At 43.4% G+C, this 21499-nt stretch overlaps 1 protein-coding gene across 7 annotated transcripts in view; it reads left to right on the forward strand.

The window, feature by feature from the left end:
* The window catches only part of magi1b (membrane associated guanylate kinase, WW and PDZ domain containing 1b), a 123745-nt gene that overhangs the window by 100180 nt on the left and 2066 nt on the right, over positions 1-21499 (forward strand). For 2 of the 7 annotated variants that reach the window (XM_062397174.1, XM_062397193.1), the window contains exons 13-23: positions 543-574; positions 1070-1114; positions 3326-3572; positions 6993-7084; positions 7775-7967; positions 9489-9860; positions 11757-11960; positions 15205-15298; positions 16300-16387; positions 17214-17357; positions 18172-18310. In XM_062397174.1, the coding sequence (XP_062253158.1) occupies positions 543-574; positions 1070-1114; positions 3326-3572; positions 6993-7084; positions 7775-7967; positions 9489-9860; positions 11757-11960; positions 15205-15298; positions 16300-16387; positions 17214-17357; positions 18172-18310 (1650 nt within the window). The other 5 variants (XM_062397215.1, XM_062397201.1, XM_062397184.1 and 2 more) reach the window with 5 other exon arrangements.

The following is a 21499-nucleotide window of genomic DNA, read 5'->3' on the forward strand; positions in this document are numbered from 1 at the left end:
TCCAGAGCACAGCTCGCTTTTTCTCCTCTCTGCTCCTTTCTCTCGCTTTCATTCTCTGGATGTGTTGCTCTCCAGGATTCTGTCATTCCTCCTCAACTCTTCGCTGTCCTCCCCGCGAACACACACACACACGCTGACATTGCCGTCCGTTAGCCAGGGTCTGTAACGAGAAGCGAGCCGAGCCCTCGGGGCTGGCCCCGCTCTTCCGCTGCACCAGTCAAGCCGAGCGCTGGCCGCGGCAGTGATGCAGATAGATCGCGCTGCCTGTCTCTACGCCCCCCTCCACCCCACAACTCCCTCCCTCCCTCCCTCCGTTGCTTCTCAAACAACCAGCCTTGGATGGGCGAGCAAAGGAACCAAAAGCAGGGAAAGCGGAAGAGGAGGGAGAAGGAGACGAGGGATAGGAGAGCTAGTTGCGACATTGTTTTGGAGTCTGCGTTATCTGTCTTTTTTCTTAAATTATTTTTCTACAGCGTGGAATAAACACTGTTACTTCATTGGTAACGTTCTCTTCTCTGTTTCTCTTCTGTCTGCCCTCACAGGGGTGGCACCTGCAAAGAAGAGCCCCAAACTGGTAAGTCATTGTTTTTTCTATCTTTCTACTTCTCTTTTTTCCCTGCCATCTATTACAACCTTATCCTTCATCTTCATCTGTCAAAAAGGAAATATTCAGCTCCTTCTCACTGCCTCCTCTCTCCTGCTTCATCTCTTAATCCCCTCTGTAAGGTGGAACTTGTGCCGATGTTGTGGGTCTGTTTGTAGACATGGGATGCTGTGCGCTGTGTGTGGGGGTGGATCCCTGAAGCCTCACATCAGCTCCCCCCCCTCCTCCTCCTCTTCCTCTTCTCCTCTCTGGTGGGGGCTGGGACGAGGGGCTTTGATGCCAGCATGAGCAGAGTTGCTAACATGCTGATGATCGGCAACACGCCGGGTGTTAATGCTTGTTGTGTGAGAGTGGAATGTATGATCGCAACCAAGCGACGGCCTTGTCCCGTGATTCCGCTGCATTAATGCATCCTCACTGTTGACCCTTTTGTGACTGAACGTGTGTTTGTCAAATTTTTTGCAGGATGATTTTGAGATGGCACCTCCGTACAGAGATTACACTCGGAGGGTATGTGATGCCTTGTAGATGAGGTGGAAAGTTTTGGGTGACTGAGGTGTGGTGGTGTTGGTGCTTTAGATGTAGAAGTTGATGGTGATGGTTTGACATATATAAGATAACAAAGGTGATGGTTGATAATGATCTTAATGCATGTATAGAGTTGTTCACTCATTATCTCATTACCACTATGCCTGTAGGGGGGTGGGTGAAGTGTTTGAGTCCACAGGGGCCTTTTGGACTCCCAGGGGTAAACAGTGATGCAGCCGGATCCAATCCAATTGAAGTAAATGGAAGGCCTTCATCAGATGTGAAAAAACATATAAACATGCCTCCTTACTGCTCATATGGTGTCATCCAAGTGTCTTGAAGCCCTGACATTCATACTTGAAACGGCGTCATTTATTCCATGTTTTTTGTCTAAATGTCCTCTGTTATCCTCCTTGGAGGCACGTTCAATCCTAACAGACTCAATGGAAAACCCACAAACTCTCGCCTCCACTAGCATCCCCACTTTTAAGGTGTAAATGACCTTGTTTCGAGTCTAATATCAATGTTAGGAAACTTGGAAGAGCACCACACGACCAGTATGGAGGAATGTGATGTTTTTTGTTTTATTATGTCTGAAGAAGAGGTTGCCTTCGCTGCAATGCTGTTAACCCCTGAGACTCAATAAAGTGTTTTTTGGACTCAACACTTTACCCGACCCTCCATCGGCATTGTGGTCGGCAGATAATGAGGGAAATTACATTTTTGGTGAACCATCCCTTTAAGATAGCTGCCTATGCTGTGATGTAATGAGGTGATGAAGTCTGGCCTGCTGGTGGCAAAGCAGGACAGAGCCGAGTCTCAGAGAAGCTGCAAGGATTTGTTTTCATTGCTCTGGCCCCTCCCCCCTCCCTCTGTCTCCTTAATAAGTTATTGGAGCAGGAGAAAGCAATGTATTAGAGCACAGAGGGAGAGCACAGTGACTGCAGAAGGTCACGCTAATACATTTGTAAAGAACAAGAGACTTGAAGTTGTTTTTGAAAGGGGAGCAGGATTTTGGATTTTGGATTTGGATGGAAAGAAAACGAGACGTAACACTGCCTCAATGACTTATGGAGGTGCCATTTTGTTTAATGGAATAAAAAAAGGTATTACAAATAATTTTTTTGTGGACAGTGGGAAGCATCAGTCTTGAGTTCCGATTAAACCACCAAACAAGGCCGGCGTTTTGTGACTAATTGTATGAGCCCATTGATTTTTACTATCACCACACAACACAGTGTGGTTACGCTCATAACGCTGATGGAGTGAGCGACTTAATATTTGCTAACGCGTCGTAGTTCTTATCTTTTATGTCTAACAAGAGTGATGAATATAAACATGAACTGCAGAGGTGTCTGAGGCTGATTCAGGGAGTAATGAGTTTGAATTTATTGACATAAGACATTGCTGCGCTTTGAAAGCCAAACACTTTGATATCTGTGAACAGATGAGCCACTTGCCTCCGCTGCTTCAAGGTGTATGTTTTTGTGCATCCAGACATCGTGACAAAGGTCATGGAAAGGATGTTTTACTTCTACTCACAGGGTACTTGTACTCAAGGTCAGGATTGTATGTGCTTTACTCTGCTCAAGCGCCGCTCTTCTCAAATCCTTGAGCGAGCGCTTAAGTGCCCATGTTATTGAGGGGCCAGTGGCATTTTATGAGGAGTTTTACATTTCTGGCTCAACCACGATAATTCCCCTTCACTTCAAACCCCATGAGTGCTTTACTCTCTGTGAATATCTTTACACATGAAGGAGGAGATGCAGTTTCTTGTTTATACATACCACGCTGTTAAACAAAAGGAATAAGCAATGCACCCTCATAGATTGAGCCACATTTCATTTCTCCAACAGAGGAATAACTTAATAATGAGAAACTGTTGAGGTCTTTGTTTGCTAAAAGAATTCACCGAAATAAAACACCTTGATCGTTATTTGTGTTGAATAAAGCGGCAACACAACACTGGTTGACATTGTACACTCACAGAATCTGTATTTGCTTTTACCCAGAGGAGCAGAAATCTTTTATCTTTCTACTCCCTCAAAAATTGCAAGTTTTCATCGTCTGTTTCTCTTCTCACAAACCACAACCCCGGTTCCCCCTTTTCTTTCCCACTGCTGAGCGTGCATTTTTAATCTCCACCTGTCTGTCACTGCTGAATTCCGCCTCCATGATCTGCTTCTTCAACAGCAGTTATCACGGAAAGACAGTCAGAACAGCTCCCAGCATAGCGTTTCCAGCCACCGGAGCGCCCACACGGACTCGCCCGTGCACCTATCCCTGGCTCCGCCTCTCAACGAGAACGCCCCTCCCCCGCCACCCTCTCAGCCCCTGCCAGGCCTGCCGCCCCAGGACATCCCGGCAGACGGGACCATCCAGAGAAAGCCGGACCCTTTTAAGATTTGGGCCCAATCCAGGAGCATGTATGAAAGTAGGCGTAAGTATATACATTTTTGGTGGCGGTTGGATGAGGGCTGCATGGGGCTGTTGGTCCACTGGTGTGTTTAAAATGGTACAGCACGTTTTGAAGAAGCGAAATGGGATGAGAGACGCTGTAAATTTCGTGCATGTAAGTAAATGCTTTATATTCTTACACAACAGCAACATAAACCGACCTGTCCTTGTCCTTGGGCCTGAGGTCTGGTCTCAGTTTGGTGCTTGGAATGTTCTAACATCGAATCCTATAGTTTACCACACATCCATAAAAATGTAATGTTCAGCGTTTGTGGACAATGTTATAGAGAAGTGATGATTCAAGTTGTGAGTGGTCTTATTTTTTTATTTTGCATACCTTCATTGATATAAATTGGGTGGACAAAATAATGGAAACAACTGTCCGTATCATAACATATACTTCAACAGGCAAAAACTTTGATACTGGAGTTACATAGTGGCTGACGTCATCAGTCATAAAACATTTAACCTTTGTTAGTAGTTGAAAGAAATGTTAAGGTGATATTTAAATGTTCTTAACACAAATACAACCCGTTCTGTTTACTGTGTTCATGTTTTTCTCCCACTTTCCAACTTCAATGCACATGAACCCATCAAAATTGGAACAACAACTTCTCAACTTTTACTCCTCCCGAGAAGCATGTGAATAACACTGTAAAATCTCCAAATAGACCATACAGTTAAATCATCACCTCTTTAAAACTCTTCAAACTAAATAAATAAACTATCAGCTAACTGTATTAATACTGCTAACATGCAAATAACATGAAAACCAATTCACCTAGAATTAACAATGGAAATAATAAAGAATTTAATGTAATGTTAACATGGTAAGTTTATAATAGTTAGTATTTTTGTAAATAATCTCATTGATATTTTACCAACAACACACAACAAGTTAATTAGTCAAATTTAGCTTTCAGGCTGGTAGGCAGATTTGTTTTACTTGGCCAGGCTGGCTGTTTCCTTCCCCTCCAGACTTTGTGATGACTAATCACTTGCTGCCTCTAGCTTTATACATATCACACAGACATCATCTAAATCTCAACAGGAAAGTGAATCGGCACCATTTCCCAAATCAACGAGTTCTTTAAAGTTCTCCTTTCATTCAACACCAGAGCATTAGCTTGATTTTGGTCCACATGATGTTGGTCCAGTCCTTTTTACTCTACGCCACTTTGGTCCAGCCGTCGACTTTGGCACCATTGACACACTTTTACACCAGACTTCCCTTTAGAGACACATGGATATTTAATAAGCAGCAATGTGTGTGGTGGATGTCAGTGAATTTACGTAACCCCCACCTTGTCGAGTCTTGCCAAAGCAATGGGATAGCTCCAATTTAAAAAGAATAACCCTCAGATCGACTGTCAAGCTAGGGAAAACAACAAAGGAGTTTGAACGTCTAATCTAGTAGCGTAGACGCCTGTTGGGAAGCTGTCATGAAGTGCTGAGTAAACAATAGTGTTAGATTTAACACGAAAATGAAGAATGGAGATTGAGAGTGGAAGAAGCAAAAAGCAAAGGGGGAGATTTTGTCTACATACCTGTCCTAAGGTGATGGAGTCTTAAAAGGGTTTATTCTTAACTGCCTGAGCCAGTTTGCTCAGTGCGAAGGGGGAACACAAAGGATAATGAAATCCAAGTGATATGGCAACACATAAAAGGCGATGGGAAAGATAAATGTAAGGAGAAGACAAAGGTCAAGCATTGAGAGATCAAGAGATTGTGAGTTATGTATAAGAAGGAACAAAGAGAATGATAGGGAGAACTTCCTCACACTGCACTGAGCTCTGCTCCTAAACACCTGCAGTGTACATCCCATAGGACTCAAGCCTCAGCTACAGGAAATACATTCCTAAAGACAAAATTAGGTCTAATGAAAACTTCTGCATAGATCAAGCTCTTTAAATGCAATGTGGCAAAACGATTTCCAGAAAAAGAAAATCCCCTTAAAACCTCAGCATTAAACACAACATAAAATAAAAAAACAGAGACGTTTGAGAAGAACTTGATTTGTCCTTACAAGCCCTAACATTCATAGGTCTGCTCAGGTCCAGCCACCTGATCGATCCCCTCACGCTCAGTTGCCTTACCTTGGAGATCACTCATGGATCTATTAATCGGCAGGAGCAGGGTGTTACAGTGCAGTTGACCCTCCTGTGTACAGGTGCAGATGCAACAGTTAGCCCTTGACTTCCAGCTCCTCCACAGTTACAGTATGATAGATGGGAAGAGATAGCTGCGCTCTGCAGGGATTTTAACTGTTGACTGTAGGAACAGATTGGAAGCAGGCTGCTCACGCCTTCTGCCACCGTGCTGACTCTCGGTGGAAGTTGTGGATTTGGCAGCGGCAGAACTGTACTGTTTCCTCCTGGTCAATACAACACAGCTGCGGCCGTACAAGTGTAGCACATACGTGCATATGTGAATAAATATCACATGCTTAAAGTAGATACGTTCGTATGTGCGTCAGGAGGAGGCCACATTTGTGCACACTCACTCGTTTTCTCCCCTGGTTCCCCAGTAACCCCCCTGAGGCTCCCCTGCCTCATGAACCATGAGCTGTCAGTCGCTGCAGTGCAATACTTATTTTATAGCACATCACCTTTTTAGTGACTAGCACACACAGGCACAGACACACACACACACACACACACACACACACACACACACACGTTTATGTCTACTATGGACGGGAGTGGACTGTGAATTAGACGTACTCACACCCTTTGCTCAATAATTGAATGCCCATCCCGTTATGTATTAGTATTTGTCTTTGGTGGGAAGTGCTACTGAATGTGGGCAAGAGTAGAAATGGAGTTGCATGTCACACATCACTTCATAAAAGAAACAGTTCGGACCATTTAAATACTAATGTCCACTCTGCGGAAAAGTCACTGAATATATATATTTTTTTAAAGCTAAGACAAAATAAAACTTTGCTATTTCAGACATCAGTGGGGAGTTGAAACCTGACCATTTCTAATTATGGAACCGATGAATGAGAGTTTTTTCTTTTGATAGTTTATTTAAGCCCGATACCCACGCTCCTTTACCCAAAATAGATATTTTTTATCTCTTGATAGATCTGTTGTTTGTTCTTTCCCCAGAGCCTTCAGAAAACTTTTTGCGCATAGTGCCATTTTAGTGACAAAGCTTAGAACAGTTGGGAGGAGGATTATTTGCATGTTGACATAAGAAGGCAAATGGTTTGATTCCCTAATAGTATCCACCGTGGCCCCACCGTTGCCTGCAGCCCTCTTTATGACAAAGCAAGAGCATGATATTTTGAATGAAGGGGTTTAACTGAATGTCTCATGGCTTGTTAGTACTGGAACTCCCATGAGCTCTGCTCTATATTAACATGGCGATGCAAATGATAATATTGTTGATTTTGCAGTTCCAGACTTCCAGGAGCAGGACATTTTCCTGTGGAGGAAGGACACGGGGTTCGGCTTCAGGATTCTCGGAGGCAATGAGGCCGGAGAGCCAGTGAGTCTTTATCTCTCTCAAACTTTCTTTCATAGCTGAATCCCTCTGTTTGTATTCCAGTCGCCTCAATTGTCCGTCTAAAGCTCTGTGAGTCTTTTTACTATAACTGACAAGTAACCTGCATGATGTAAAGGAGACTGTATTCCCAGCACCGGTCAGAACAGTACGATTTTTCACTGCATCTGTTTTCTATCTCTCCTCCTGTGTCGTTCAGCTTCTGTGCTAGATTCAAATTCAGATCAGTGATTTCTGCAACACAGTTACTCTTTGATCTGGCCAACGTAGCCTCAATCAGTCAAAGAAAAAATCCATCTCGCATGCACTGCCTTTTTTCTTTCCTTTTATAAAGAAGCAAAGTTTTTGGTTCTTGTTCACTGGTCTGCACTGCGTTTCTGAGAGGGGAAAAAAAGATAGGATTTACTGACAAATATTGCAGACAGTAAAGAAGAGCAAAGACATAATAGTGAAGTTTAAATTGCAGCAGACATGTCATCTTTAAAGCTGCTGTGAAAAAATAGGATGCCATTAAATTCTACTCATAATTATTTATGTATCTGCAATTATTTTATTCAGGAAAATGCATTTTCCCATATGTAACCTAAAAACTAAATCACACAGCTATTGGCTGTCTTTACCCATTCATGATCTCAGTCTCACCAGTGGCGTCCATCTGCTCTGGTTATTTAACAGATCTACATTGGCCACATAGTGAAGTTTGGTGCTGCAGACGAGGACGGGCGCCTGCGGTCGGGCGATGAGCTGGTATGCGTGGACGGCACAGCGGTGGTGGGCAAGTCGCACCAACTGGTGGTGCAGCTGATGCAGCAGGCGGCCAAGCAGGGCCACGTCAACCTCACTGTGCGGCGTAAAACCAACTACACCGGTAAGAAGCAGGGAGGGATTAAGACCAGGGAGTACAACTTGTTAAATAACTGCTGACGGGTCATTGGTCAATGTTCTCTCCAATAGTTGGTTGATATATTTTATGGCTCAAGCTCAAACAATTTCTCAGACTGTGTTATTCAATGCAAATTTATTCTATACACGAGAAAACAAGGCCAGAAAAGTGATTCCATCCAATTTGACTCGGTGACACCCACTGTTACCTTGGCAACAGTAAGTGTGATTCAGTGCTTGTTTACAATGCAGCCAGGCAGCTTCACATTGTTCAGATACGGGAGTCAGTTTATTTCTCTCACATCCTGACCCAAGACCGTCTGCTGCTCACAGCCACAGGGCGATGGTTGTCTGTTTATTTAAAGTTTGTTCATATTAAATGTATTGTGTGTCCAAATTACACCAATTCAACACAGCATCTCTTAAAACCCACATGCCAAAGGTGAAGCCGATAAGATGAATGGTTCTCTATATATATGAGCCACAAACAGACAGACATTTCTGGAACTAGCAGATAGATATTTAGATAGATATTTAGTAATTGTGTTTGGTCGGAGTTTGCTTTATTGTAAAATCATTTACTTTACTAATTCAAAATCAGATGTTTACATTTGTATTGATTCCAACACACCAGCACACCCACTGCTGCAACAGTATTCAGTCACTGTGCAGCCCTCAGGAGCCAGGGACCTGTTTACTGTGTGCAGGGGTTCCCACCTCTCTTTCCTCAGTAATAGTCCTGGTGTCTAGCGGCAGGACGCACTGGGCTGCCACCGCGTGTAAACGCCCCCCGCCCCATCACTACCTGTGTACCGCTCTGCTCAGCAGCACTCGGCAGCAGGCTATAAAGAAAGGCCCATAAATATGATGGAGAGGGTGGTCAGCTCTCAGCCCACTGACAGTGGCCAGACATTAGTGCATGGCTGCTCCCCCATCTGCCTCTGAGCCCCGAGAATATGAGGCGCCGTCCTTGAAGCAGCTCTACAGGAAATGAAATGTGGAATGAAATGTCCAGTCACTAGCGGCGGGCTGCATCTTTACTTCATCTATTGTTCAAAACAGATCAGAGAGGAGATTGTTGGAGAGGCTTTTCTCCCTGAGCTGTCGTGCCAGCATGTCTATTATCATATCAAGACAAAGTGGCTTGTGTTAGGAAAGAAAACTATATTTATTTGCAATCTTTTTTTATTTTTAGATTGTTCAGATGATGTTACAGTCAGCTGTGCAGTCATATCTTGACAGTTTATTTTAATTGTTATCTTGCCTTAGTATGCACATGTATCTCACTCAGCTTTTTCATCTCCATTTTCTCCTGAACACATCCTCTTCTTGATCTCCTTGGGTCTATATGCTGCCTCTGTTCTACCTCACCTACCCAGTCTACAATTTGTTTCTTTTTATTTCTTCCATAAATCCATCTGCTCTTTCATTTTCCACATGATTACCTCTCCAATGCTAATCGGCATACCTGCATCCCTCTCACTTTATCCTCCTCTGCCTTCTCCAGCCAAAGCTGAGGGAGATGTCCCTCCGTCGCCAGCATCCTCCCACCACAGCAGCACCCAGGCACCCAGTCTGACGGAAGAGATAGGCAAGCGCACCCCACAGGGCAGCCAGAACTCCCTCAACACCGTCAGCTCCAGCAGCGGCTCCACCTCCGGCATCGGCAGCGGGGGAGGGGGCGGAGGGGCAGGGGGCAGCGGCAACCCTGTCGTCCCGGCCGCGGCCACCACCACCTCCTCTCAGCCCCTCAATGCCAACTCCACTGCCTCCTCCACCTTGCAGCCATACGACGTGGAGATCCACCGCGGCGAGAACGAAGGATTCGGCTTCGTCATCGTCTCGTCTGTGTCGCGGCCCGAAGCCGGCACCACATTCGGTAAGAGATGCCACACCTGTCTGTTTTCAGTGTTCTCAAAGTTACATTTAATCTTTCAGGCACGTTTGTTGTTGATTGTACATACATACATGTCTTTACAAAACTCCGTTCAAAATGACACAACATGAAACACGCTCTTTGGCTTTTCCTAATCACTGGAGCCTTGTATCTTCCTATCTCATGCGTTGCCTTTTAATCATGTAAAATCACCAAACACGAAATAGCCTGAGAAGCTGCACAGAATCTTTCTGGCTGTTTACAGTCTCACCAGATCGATACTGATACCCTTCAAAGAAGTGCTTCGTCTTTCTCATTTTCATCTGGGCCTGTCAAACCAAGACACCCAAACCTTTTCTTTCGCCGGCTGCTACACTCACACAAGGCCTTCGTAATTAATCACAAGTGAAGTGGGTCTTACATAAGGCCCTTGTATTATTCAGCTGAGCTTAAATGGATTCTGCTGAGGAGGTTAGCGTTGAATGACTAATGACAACTTGATGAGAATGAGAGCTGCAAGAAGGATAAATGGGGAAAATGATCGATGTAAAGTGGATTTATTTATTTTATGATCTAAGATCAGAGAGATGCAATGACTCCAAATTATTTTTTATGAAGATTATTTTACATGTATTTAGCTTTTAGTTAATAACATATGGGTTTTTTAACCATACAATGGTGCGGCTGTTAGATCTCACACATCCCTGCAAAAATAGATTCTGTTCAAATTGATTCTTCTTTGCTTTTTACAAACCAATAATTTATTTTCTGCAATGCACTCTTGCCCCGCTGTTATGGCTTCCTGCCCACACCATCGTGGCATTCCACAGTGTTCCGTGCTCTCGTCTCTGTCAGTGTGGGTGGAATGGAAAAAAAATGAAATGCTCATCTTTTCATAAAACGGTCAAAGCTTCATTTCGGGCCAGTGTAGAAAGCACAAGCACATGGTTAAAGCTTCATTTGACCTGACATGTATAAATCAAATGTCAAGTCAGTGGCAGCATGACGGTTTCTAAATGAATTTGATGTCTACCAAGGCAGAGACTAGTCCACCCATACTGTTGGTTTTCAGAGAAACACTTTTTTTGATAAAAAATGAAGCACCTTGGTGTTTCTCTTCTCGTCATCACTCTGTGGGTGATTCTACACTTTATAATTTTACAGCTCAGAATGGATGGATTCAGTTGAAGAGGGAGGAAGAGTTCAGGGTTAGACGAGTATGTAGAGGTACAAAAGACCCAGAACAGAGGCAGAGGATGAATGAATGAGAATAAAAGGCAGAAGGGGAAAGAAAGGAGTGATTGCACACTAGCTCTTTCTGCAGTGACTGATGCAAAGAGAGAGAGAGAGGGTTGGGTTGCACAGAGGCCTCTGGGTAGTTTAAGTAATGTCAGCTCTGATATAGTTTTGTCGTCTCAAACCTTCTGGAGGTGCAAGCATTGGAGATTTTGACAACACATTTCATAGAAATGTTCTAATGATACCAGTTTTAGAAACATGATGCTGCAGCAGATCGAAGTGAACGAGGGGGAATGAGATATAAAGGGTGGAGGAGGATAGACACATGAATGTTACATTGAGCTCAGGTTCCTCACAGCTTAATTTGAATAGCCAATTTACAGGAAAAGTTTTAAGAATTACAGTTTGACAGATTCTTTTGTAGCTCGTTGAAATTTGCCCTTCTCCTTTTGCCAGCGCTTGCATTTTGTTCTGTCGTAACTCTGATCAGCTTCTCTCAGCGACTTTTGCTCGGCTGGCTGTTGAATTAACACAGCACCTTCTGATCCTCTTTCTCTGCTCCGTTCCCCCTTTATCCCTTCCTTTTCCTTCTCTCCCTCCGCTCACAATCCAACAACACTTCACACTGAATCACGCATCACATGTCAATGGTGACCGTAGCTGGCAATGCATGTGTTGCCATGCCCCACAAAATAGGGCGCATCATCGAGGGGAGCCCGGCAGACCGCTGCGGCAAGCTGAAAGTGGGCGACCGCATCCTGGCCGTGAACGCATGCTCCATCACCAACAAGTCGCATTCTGACATCGTCAACCTCATCAAGGAGGCCGGGAACACCGTCACGCTACGCATCATTCCTGGAGACGGTGAGTAGACAGTTTAAGTCAGCCTTCCAAATTCAGCTCTGCTATTAAATGTGAATTTTTTTATAATTTATATTCCCATGATAAACTTCTGCAAGAATGGGACACCCTCAAGGACCCCGAGAGGTGCCTTCAAGGGTGGGGGAGGAATCTTGCTAACAGGCACATTCTTACTTTAACCCATTCAGCTGGTAGCCTTCAGCCACATCTCGAAATTCTACTAGTCAGCAAGAGCTTGTTCATCAAGGTCTTCCAAGTAGGAGTGTAGATTTTGCAAGTGTCTCTGCCCCATATCACGATGACAGATATCAAACAATACAGTCATCAGTTATTATTAGTGTTGTTACAGAGACTGAGTTTATTTAAGGAGCAGGACTTGTGTCGTTCCTCTCATGGCTGGTGCTTATGATGCCAGCAGTGTTACATAAAGCTCGGCGTTCCTTCACTTGTTTTCAAAGGGACTGAAACGCCCCGGCAGTGTTGACAGTACTCTTCATCAGGAGGGATATTTGGGAACTTTCCCAGCCATTGCATTTCATAGCAACCTCAGCGCTTTTAAAACATGCAAGAGTAATGTAGATGTTCTGTTATTCTGTGTGTGTGTGGTGGAGTGGGGGGGTATGTGTGTGATCCAGGTATAGCTCATGTTGTGGAGATCTAAATCTATTTGCACTGTCACATGATAGGTACATGTCTTACTTATGATGACAAAAAAAGTCCCCATAATTTAAATCATGAAATTTAAAGGTGAAGACATGTCTTTAGGTTAAGGTTTTGGTTCGGTTAAGGTTAGGCTTAGGTTTATGTATGGTTAAGGTTAAGGTGAGGTTTAGATTCAGGTTAGCTTAAGGTTAGGTTAAGGTTAGGCTTAGGATAGTGTTAGATTTAAGGTTGGTTTTTGGTTAAGGATAGGTTAACGTTAGACTTGGGTTAAGTGTAAGGTTAGGTTAAGTTTACATTCAGTTCAAGGTTGGTTGAGAAGAGCAAGTCAGAACCTCTTCTGTATATTTTGTTGTGTCTTTTCTGCCTACGTTTTTTAAAGAAAGTTTGTGCACGTTGTGTTGTGCGGCTGAGAGCTTGCTTTACTTTGTCCTGACAGATCTCCCTGTCAACCTTCGCGCTGCCAGAAATTGTATCTATTTGTCTGCTGCTTGTTGCTTTTGGGCTTGATTCCTATGGATGAAGAGTGTTGGGTTGGGAGTGTGTCTTCCTGCAGAGCAGTTGATGAGAACGCTGAGACTAAATTGCTCCGCCAAGAAGAAACGCAAAGGGAGAAATAACAGCATGCGCTGAATCCTCCGGTCTGTGTTAACCGGCATGTGTCAAACAAGGCGCTGCCGCCTCTCACACAGACCGAGAGAGAGTGACAGGGAAAGATTGTGACTTGCGTTGCTGAGTTGTGTCTTTGAATGACTTGTTCTCGTCACCTGTGTCTACACATGGCTGAGCAGGACTATTTTTGTCTGAATCATTTCTGTCTAAACTTTCCGACGTTAATAAATACGATCGCACAAGGTTCTTCCAAGGCGAGGCCGGGTTCAGCTTCTTTCCATTGAGCTCCCCTCTCCCCTGTGTGGGAACAGGATGGAGGGAAAACAGGCATTTCCTAATGCACACACAACCTGCTAATGCCTTCATTAAAGCGTATGCCTCAGCTGCACAGCCCTCCAACTTCTCTTATCTCCCCTCATTTTTTTCCCCTCTCCACTCCTTTTTTTGTTTCTCTTTCTCAAATCCTTCCTCTTGTCCGTTCAGGGCAGAGGACATAAAATGAAGGCCAGAGACAAATTACAGAAACAGCTCAGTGCTTCTCCTGCGCCTCGTAAATGATTTCAAGCAAACCAGGGGAAAAGAGGCAGCAGCCTGTGAGCAAAATGGAAAGATAGAGAGAAACAAAAGCTTTTTCGATTAATTTCCAGACAGAAAACAGTTGCAGAGGAGCTAAATGGAGAGAGGCAGCAGGATGAGAGAGTTTTGCCAACGAGCAGATATAGGGGGAAATAGGGTAATAGGGACAAGCTAAGAATGAGAATGTAACGCAGACCTACAAACCTCCTGCTGAGGACCAACCTAAAACCTCAAACTCAAAGGTTCAACCCCTCCACGGTCCAAGAGGAAGTTCGCCCCACCCACACTGCAGCTCGATTGGTTGACTTTGTTCTTTCTTGGGGAAACGGGCAATCAAAGAGTTAGGCCAACAGGCTTCGAAGGGACTGGTGGTAGTGGATGAGATGAATAGATGAGAGAGTAACTGACCGTGAGAGGCATAGGGAGGAGTGACTTACAGAGGAGAGCAGAGGAGCGTTGTAATCAAATAAAGGATACCTCTAGATGGCCAAGAAGATTAAGTTGTTAAGGAGAAGAAAGGATTCTTTACGCGGAGAGGAGAGTAATGATATGTGTTTCTGTCCTTAAGGCCCAGTGTGATTCATTGATAACTCAAAGTAATTGAATCAAAGATAAGAGACAGAATAACCAGGAGCTTTTATGGCCTTCGCCAAGTGATAGTTCACATACTGGCAAGTGGAGCATCAGTGTAAAATGATATGCTCGCCATTTGGAAAATCAACATGACACAATGACTGAAAGCACAAAGGTGAAGCGCTGTTTTCAAATCAGTGAAAGACCAAATCAGCAGGTGGTTGTGATTGTCGACTAAACCGCTGCCCCAGAGTTTTCAAACTAAACCGGGGCCAATAGCAATTCCAGTATTTTCCTTTTGAGCACCTATATGTAAAACGACTGGAGTATTGTGGACTGCAGGTGCTTCCTTAGCAGAGTTGTTGGCTTTTCAAACGAAATCTTGATGTATGGATGTAGCCTCAGTCCCCGAAGGTCAGCTAATGTTTGAAGGTGACAGCTGCTATATCTAAAATATGGATTTAATTCCACCTCCGAGACATTTCTAATGGAGCACTTATACGCAAATAAGAAGCTGTATGGAAAAAGAAAATGTTTAAACATTTAGTCAGTGCAGCTTTCGAGAGTTTGATGTTCGCTGGAGGCAAAAAGGCTCTTGGACAGCGTGAAAAATGTTTTGTACTGAAAAGTTATAATTTGCCAAATTAATTCTTGAAATGGCTTTTTTTCTTTTTAATTATTTTATATGAAGCCAATTTCTTTGCATCTACTTCTCAAACCAATGATTTTTTTTCATGTGGCAGTTTCAAAATTAGCCTCACATTTGTTAATGGAAATGTCTTGACAGCTTCTTTCTTTTCCTTTCTTTTGCCTCGTTCCTTCTTAGAGTCGTCAAATGCATCTTTGTTGACCAATGCAGAGAAGATTGCCACCATAACCACCACTCACACACCTCAGCAACAGGCCGCGCCGGAGGCCAGGTAAGGAACATGCTGGGAAACGAGTGCTTGGGGTATTTTTTGTCAAATAAGTCATATGTGTAATGTTGCAGTGTTAAATGTCTATAATAAATTGTATATATAGACATATGTGAATGTTAGTCCCGTGAGACTCATATTTTACACGGAACTCAACTAACTGGTTGCAATACTTTTTTGTACTTCAGTGATTTCCAGCTTTCTTTATATGGGCATCCGTCAAACTTGTTCTCCCAAAACAATCTATTGAGTAGTAGGTCTTATTAAAGTCCACCTATAGGTTTGCTTTCCAGTTGTGTGGTGACAGTATAATACCATTTTACCACCAATCTTAGCTTTAGTGTGTGTTTGTGATAGTAGATTTTTCTCCACTTAAAGATATAATATGAGATGGTGGTGAAGACAACATCTTCCATGATTCCATGCTGGTCCATGACATTATAAAACTAGGTCTTTTGTTATTGTCCTGATTGAGAGATCCCTAGAGGCTGTAGTTACATATTGTATGTTTATAGCAGCATTTTAGCCCATTTCCATCAAACACAACTATTATCTACTGTCTCATAATAGGCAGGTTTTATTGTTGTTGCTTAGTTCAGTACAGTCCACTCTCATTTTCCAGATTGAATTCAGACAAATGATGGATTTGCATTTGAAAAATGATCTCTCCCAGCCCCTTACAGTTTAGTTAATACTAAAGCATAAGAGGATGAAGCAATGCTCAAAATACTTAGTTTTCTGCCTGCCTGCAGGCGTCCGCGAGCATCAGAATAGTGTGGTTTAAAGGAGGCTTCAACTGAGGGGCTGCATACCAGGCAGTTTGAGATATATAGGGCTTTTTTTCAAGAAGTGTATCATACAAAGCTGCAGAGTCCCAGAATAAAAATAAAGAGCTCGAAATAGCCATCATGAGTTCCCTTTAGGAAGAAGTGTGGAAAATATGTGAGTTAATTGAATCATATCATGTTTTAAATGTTTAACTTACTACTATCTCTCCTTCTCAGGAACAACACCAAACCAAAACAAGAATCGTTTGAATTCACACCCCCACAAGGACCTCCTCCCCAGCCCCCGACACAAGTCTCATCTCAGGTAAGGAGGATATTATGGTTATCCATTCACCTGTCACTCCATTCATACATCCATCCATCCAACATCCCGGTAATCTACACTCCAGCAATCCATCCACATCCACACTCGCCTTTTTATTCATTCATCCATCCAGCTGTTGTAGCCCCTACAGACCTATTTATCCTCCATGCATCAACCAATCCACCCATCCAGCTTCCCAAGGACAAACAAGGTGCCTTCTCATTTATTTATTTTCTTTTACATGTCTTCTTGGCCACATTATCGGAGGCTGCGCTGAGGAAAGCCTGTTTGCTTTCAAAGTAACCTCTCAGTGCACTGTGTTCGCCGCTGAATTAATCTGGCGGTGTAGAGATGTTTCTCACTGATAGCATTGATTCTTCAGCAGAGGAGATTAGGAGGGCGTGAAGACGGGAGCTGCTATGGCCGTCTGCATGTCCTTGTGCTGCCTGGCTCTCTCTCTCCCACTCTCTATCCCTCGCTCTGCCTGTGCCCCCTCTCTTTGTCCACCTACAGCCCGAGGCATCAATAATTCAGCGTCCTTACACCTGAGCATAAGCATGCACGCGCTCACACACACACACACACACACATATATATACAGCTATTAAAAACATCTGAGTTTCCTGAAGATGGCATTTTTCCTATGTTCCTGAAAAATGGGTCCACTTCAAAGGACACACACACACACACACACACACACAAACACACGCACACACACACAGACACACAAGTAATAGAAATCTGAATCACAAAAGTGACCTTGATGCAAATTCTCTTTTCCTGTCTTTCCGTGTCAATGTGTGTATGTGTGGTCTGTCTCCATCAGGATTCTGAGTTCTACTCAGTGGACCTGGACCGAGACAACAAAGGCTTTGGCTTCAGTCTGCGCGGAGGCAGAGAATACAACATGGACCTGTACGTGCTGAGGTTAGCTGAGGAAGGAGCGGCCGTACGGAACGGAAAGATCAGGGTAAGTACACTAACAACAGCCAGCATTTACACACCACAAACATACTGTTGCATTTGTAGTCTTGTTTCCCCCGGTTTGCTTGATTGAAAATGCAGCACAGGGTTAATTGATTCTCTCTGTGGGTTTACATTTGCGGAGAGAAAGCATGCTGGAATATACAGTATAGACATTATGTTTGAGCTATAAGGTGTTTTTTTCGTATATATTAATGTGCTACGGTCGATTAGGATGTGCTTGTATTAGCACTTTTTGTACAAGCATACATATGTGAAAACATACATTTGTGTTTGTGCACCACATTAGCAGAGGTATTAATAGTAGCTGCTCTGCGAGACAGAGAGTGGTGTCAGTGAGAGATCCAGACTGCCAGAGGAATTCCCTTGGTGCTGACAACACTGACAGATAACCTGAAGCATGGAGGCAAAGAATAAGGAAGCATAGAGTGTTTTTCTGTCTTTCTGGATCCGGTTTCCCCCCTTTCGTTCTCATTTTCCTCTCTCTGAGTCACAGTTGCTGCACTCCAATATAAATTGCCCTTTGTGAAAACTGTTAATTGAAAATGTTGCTGCACTTAATCTTTCAGATGATTTGATGTGTAATGTCTTCTCAATTTGTCCTCCCTCTCCTTCCCCTCCTCTGTCATCGTGTCCCTTTGAACCTCTGTGCCTCATCTTTCCTGTGGTATACTCTCTTCCCCACTGTCACTTGTTACTTGCATTTATGCTCACTCTGTTCTCTCTCCCTTCTCCACCTCCCCCTGTCACTCTCCTTTCACCCTCCTGCCTTTTCCTCCCTTGCCCATATTTCTCCATAGGTTGGTGATGAGATCCTGGAGATTAACGGCGAGAGCACAAAGGGCATGAAGCATGCACGAGCCATCGAGCTCATCAAGAGCGGAGGCCGGCGCGTCCATCTGGTGCTTAAGAGGGGTGACGGCTCTGTGCCGGAATATGGTGGGTCAATCTACGAAAACATTCCCTTCTCCCCCATCTTCACACCCTGAGCCAGGGGGGACGCCCAGTGGACAGTGGTGGGTTGAAGGGGAAAGCGGGGGAAGAACTTTTTGCCCTCCCAGGACCCTTCACTCATCCCTGGGACAACCCCTCCAGGGAGTGTTAGTCTGGGTTTGGTTGGTGGTGGTTCTCTTTCTGGTGGAGGTCAAATCTGGGCTTTGGGATTTTGGGGGGGTGAAGGACGAGCAGGGGGTGGAGGGTGTTCCCGAGGGTGCCGTCGACCTGCCCTGCTCTCACCTGCTCTCAGTTTCTGTGTTTGCCCGCTGTCACCCGCACTCCGCTGGGACTTCACAGGAAGGTGGTGGGTCTGATTTCAGTGCTTCATGAAAATAGAAACTGTTTACAGAGTTTGAATGATGGAGTATTGAAAAAAATCTATGTTTCTGGTAGGTAAGAAGTGATATCGGTTGGCTTTGATTCCTCATTAACACTTGTTCAGAGGAAGAGAAAGTTGTAACCCTGATAAAATGGGATATCTTGCAGCTTTGGTTAGGACATATTTATAATATTTATTGAAGGTGAATGTAAGCTACTGAACTCGTTTAGGGTTTTGAGTGAGATCTGTATTGAGAAGAACAAAAGGCTGTTTGATGCTTCTTTTTTTACCATTTCAAAAACAAATCTCTCACGTTACTGTGCTTGATATTACTCACTAATCCATGGATTTTATTTGCACCCACTGTTAATGTCATTGAAAAGCTGTGACGATAGGAACTCCACCCATCCCTGTTGAAAATAGAAAAAGAGCCTCTCCAGTTATAAAGACATTTTGTACAGTGATGAAAAGAATAGATGCATTTTTACAAATATTTTTGTTCCGTGTACAGAGCCATGAATCCAAGACACATATTAATGGATAAAAGTCTATTGCTGCATGAACTTGTCAAAAGTGTAAATTGGATTGTTTTCCCTTTTAATGTCTATTTTCCATAATATTTATGGAACGTTTTTTTTTTTTCTTCTTCGTATTGACCAGTTTTGATTGATAGTAACAAGTCATCATATCTGGGGGGTTTTTCTTACTTTGAGTGGAGATACATTTACTTGTCTTGAAAAGTTCATCAGTGTTATTTTCTTTGGGCTAAGAATGTGACGTCTGTACCTGCACCAATTCTAGGGCTGTCCCGAATGCCACTGAAGAGCTTTGACGTTTAAGTAATATGATAATAATTTTTTGTCAAATCAATGAAATATTCCCTGGAAAATCTGTTAAAATTGAAAAAAATAAGTCTTAACTCCCAATGATAATGAAAGTGGAAGAAAAAGGTTCTGACCACTGATCGGATCCGCAAACAAAATGTAATGGTTTCTTTCCTGACCTGTAGCGCATCCTTCCGCCAAGTTTCATAGAAATCGGTTATATAAATTTTTGCATATCAAATGAAAAATCGAACTAACAACATGTGAAAACATTACGTCCTTGGCGGAAGTCATTATTGGCAAATCCTTCAAGCTTCAGTCAACAAATGTCCTTGTCTGAGAATAACTAATTAAATCAGAATTTTTGGGCTGGATTGACAGCATTTGACTTTCATTTGATTACAATGGTCAACGCCGAAGATTTGAGGAATTCGGGACAGCCCCCTCTGATAAGACATCATGTAAAGTTGTATATTTTTGGGTCATTGTTTGTACTTTTTAGTTGGAACAACCATTTTACAGTTTTGCCAGTAATTTTTTATTTTTTTGTCAGCTATGTAATTAGCTTCATATACTATTGTTGTGAATGTTGAAGTCTCACTGTCTTTACTTTCTGTTTTGGGTTTTCTGCTGCTTCTGTGTTCACATCTCTAGGTGTGTTTGTGTGGTTGTGGATGTGCATTCGTGTGTGTGTGTTTTTGTGCACATGCAGGACTTTTCTCTGTAACTGGTGTTTTCCACTGAAGGGTTTGGGGTATTTCCTGGACTGTCTCTTTATTCTCGGTGACTCAATGATCAAATAAACACATTTTTTTCCATTGAAAAAATCAACACAATAATTCTCCTTTTCTTCCTTCATGTCGGTTCCAGGGATCTAAACAACTGTGCTCTTCTCTTTTCTTCTGTTTCTGTGTATCTTCTCCCTCTTCCCCGTATTGCACTGGGCTCTTGTCTTCCTTCAGGGATGGTCGCTCCCCATCTCACTGCATGTATGAGAAATGACAAGATGGGGGAGGCCTCTGTCCTCCAAAATCAGACAACGGTTTGTAACTGTCCCTCGCTGTCGTCTGGCTTCTTCCTGTCGCTCTCTCTCTCTCTCTCTCGATCTCTTTCTCCGTCCATCCTGATGTGTGTGGTGTGGCCTCAAATCACCTGTGCCCGTGCTCGACTCCATGCATACAAATCCATTCACCCAAAATGCACTGCCAGTGTCGCCGTAGCTGTTGTGATGGATTCTTCATGCATACTGTATGTCTGCGCTATTTGTAATTGACCTCTGGCCAACGAGTCCAAAGGTGAAATGCACAGCGCTCGTTTGCTCTTGTTAACTGGTTCAGATACAGTGTCTTTGCTCCTTAAGACCGTGACCGTTTTCCACTCTCGTCGTTGCTCTGCAGTTTGTAGACCTTCCTTAAGATTTAGACACAATCCTTAGCCTAACTTTCATCTGATAATATAAATCTGGTGGCTGCTTAAATAGATGATTTAGTGAAACCAGAGGAATGCGATCCACTAAGGAAAGCTATTCAAAACTGACTACATTAAAATGCTCCTAAACCTAAATACGGCATTAGTCTTTGGAAGTCCTCGCGAGCATTTAATTTTCTTTATACATTTACGATTTGTCGAAGGCATCATGACTGCATGAAAGAGCATGGCTAATCAGTACGATCAACCAACATGCAGCACGATGGCATAGACTGTAACCAGCTTCCAGTCCAATTCCAGTGACCCCAGGTTGCCCTGGTTACAGGTTTGTTGTAGGTAACAAGGGTCCTTAAGCGATTGCTACTATACAACCGTCTCACTGCCTTTTATTCTCTTGTGTAGCTACACTCATGTTCTATCATTGGCTGTCGCTGTGCCATCTAACAACTTGCCATCTTTGCTGGCATTAACATCAGAATGGCTTTCCATCGGAAATGTGCTCAGCGTCATATCTGAGTGATTCAGCATGAAGTTACTGTGAGAGTCTACCTGTCTTTTTCA

This window comes from Platichthys flesus, chromosome 2, assembly GCF_949316205.1.
Source record: "Platichthys flesus chromosome 2, fPlaFle2.1, whole genome shotgun sequence".
Classification (NCBI taxonomy): domain Eukaryota; kingdom Metazoa; phylum Chordata; class Actinopteri; order Pleuronectiformes; family Pleuronectidae; genus Platichthys; species Platichthys flesus.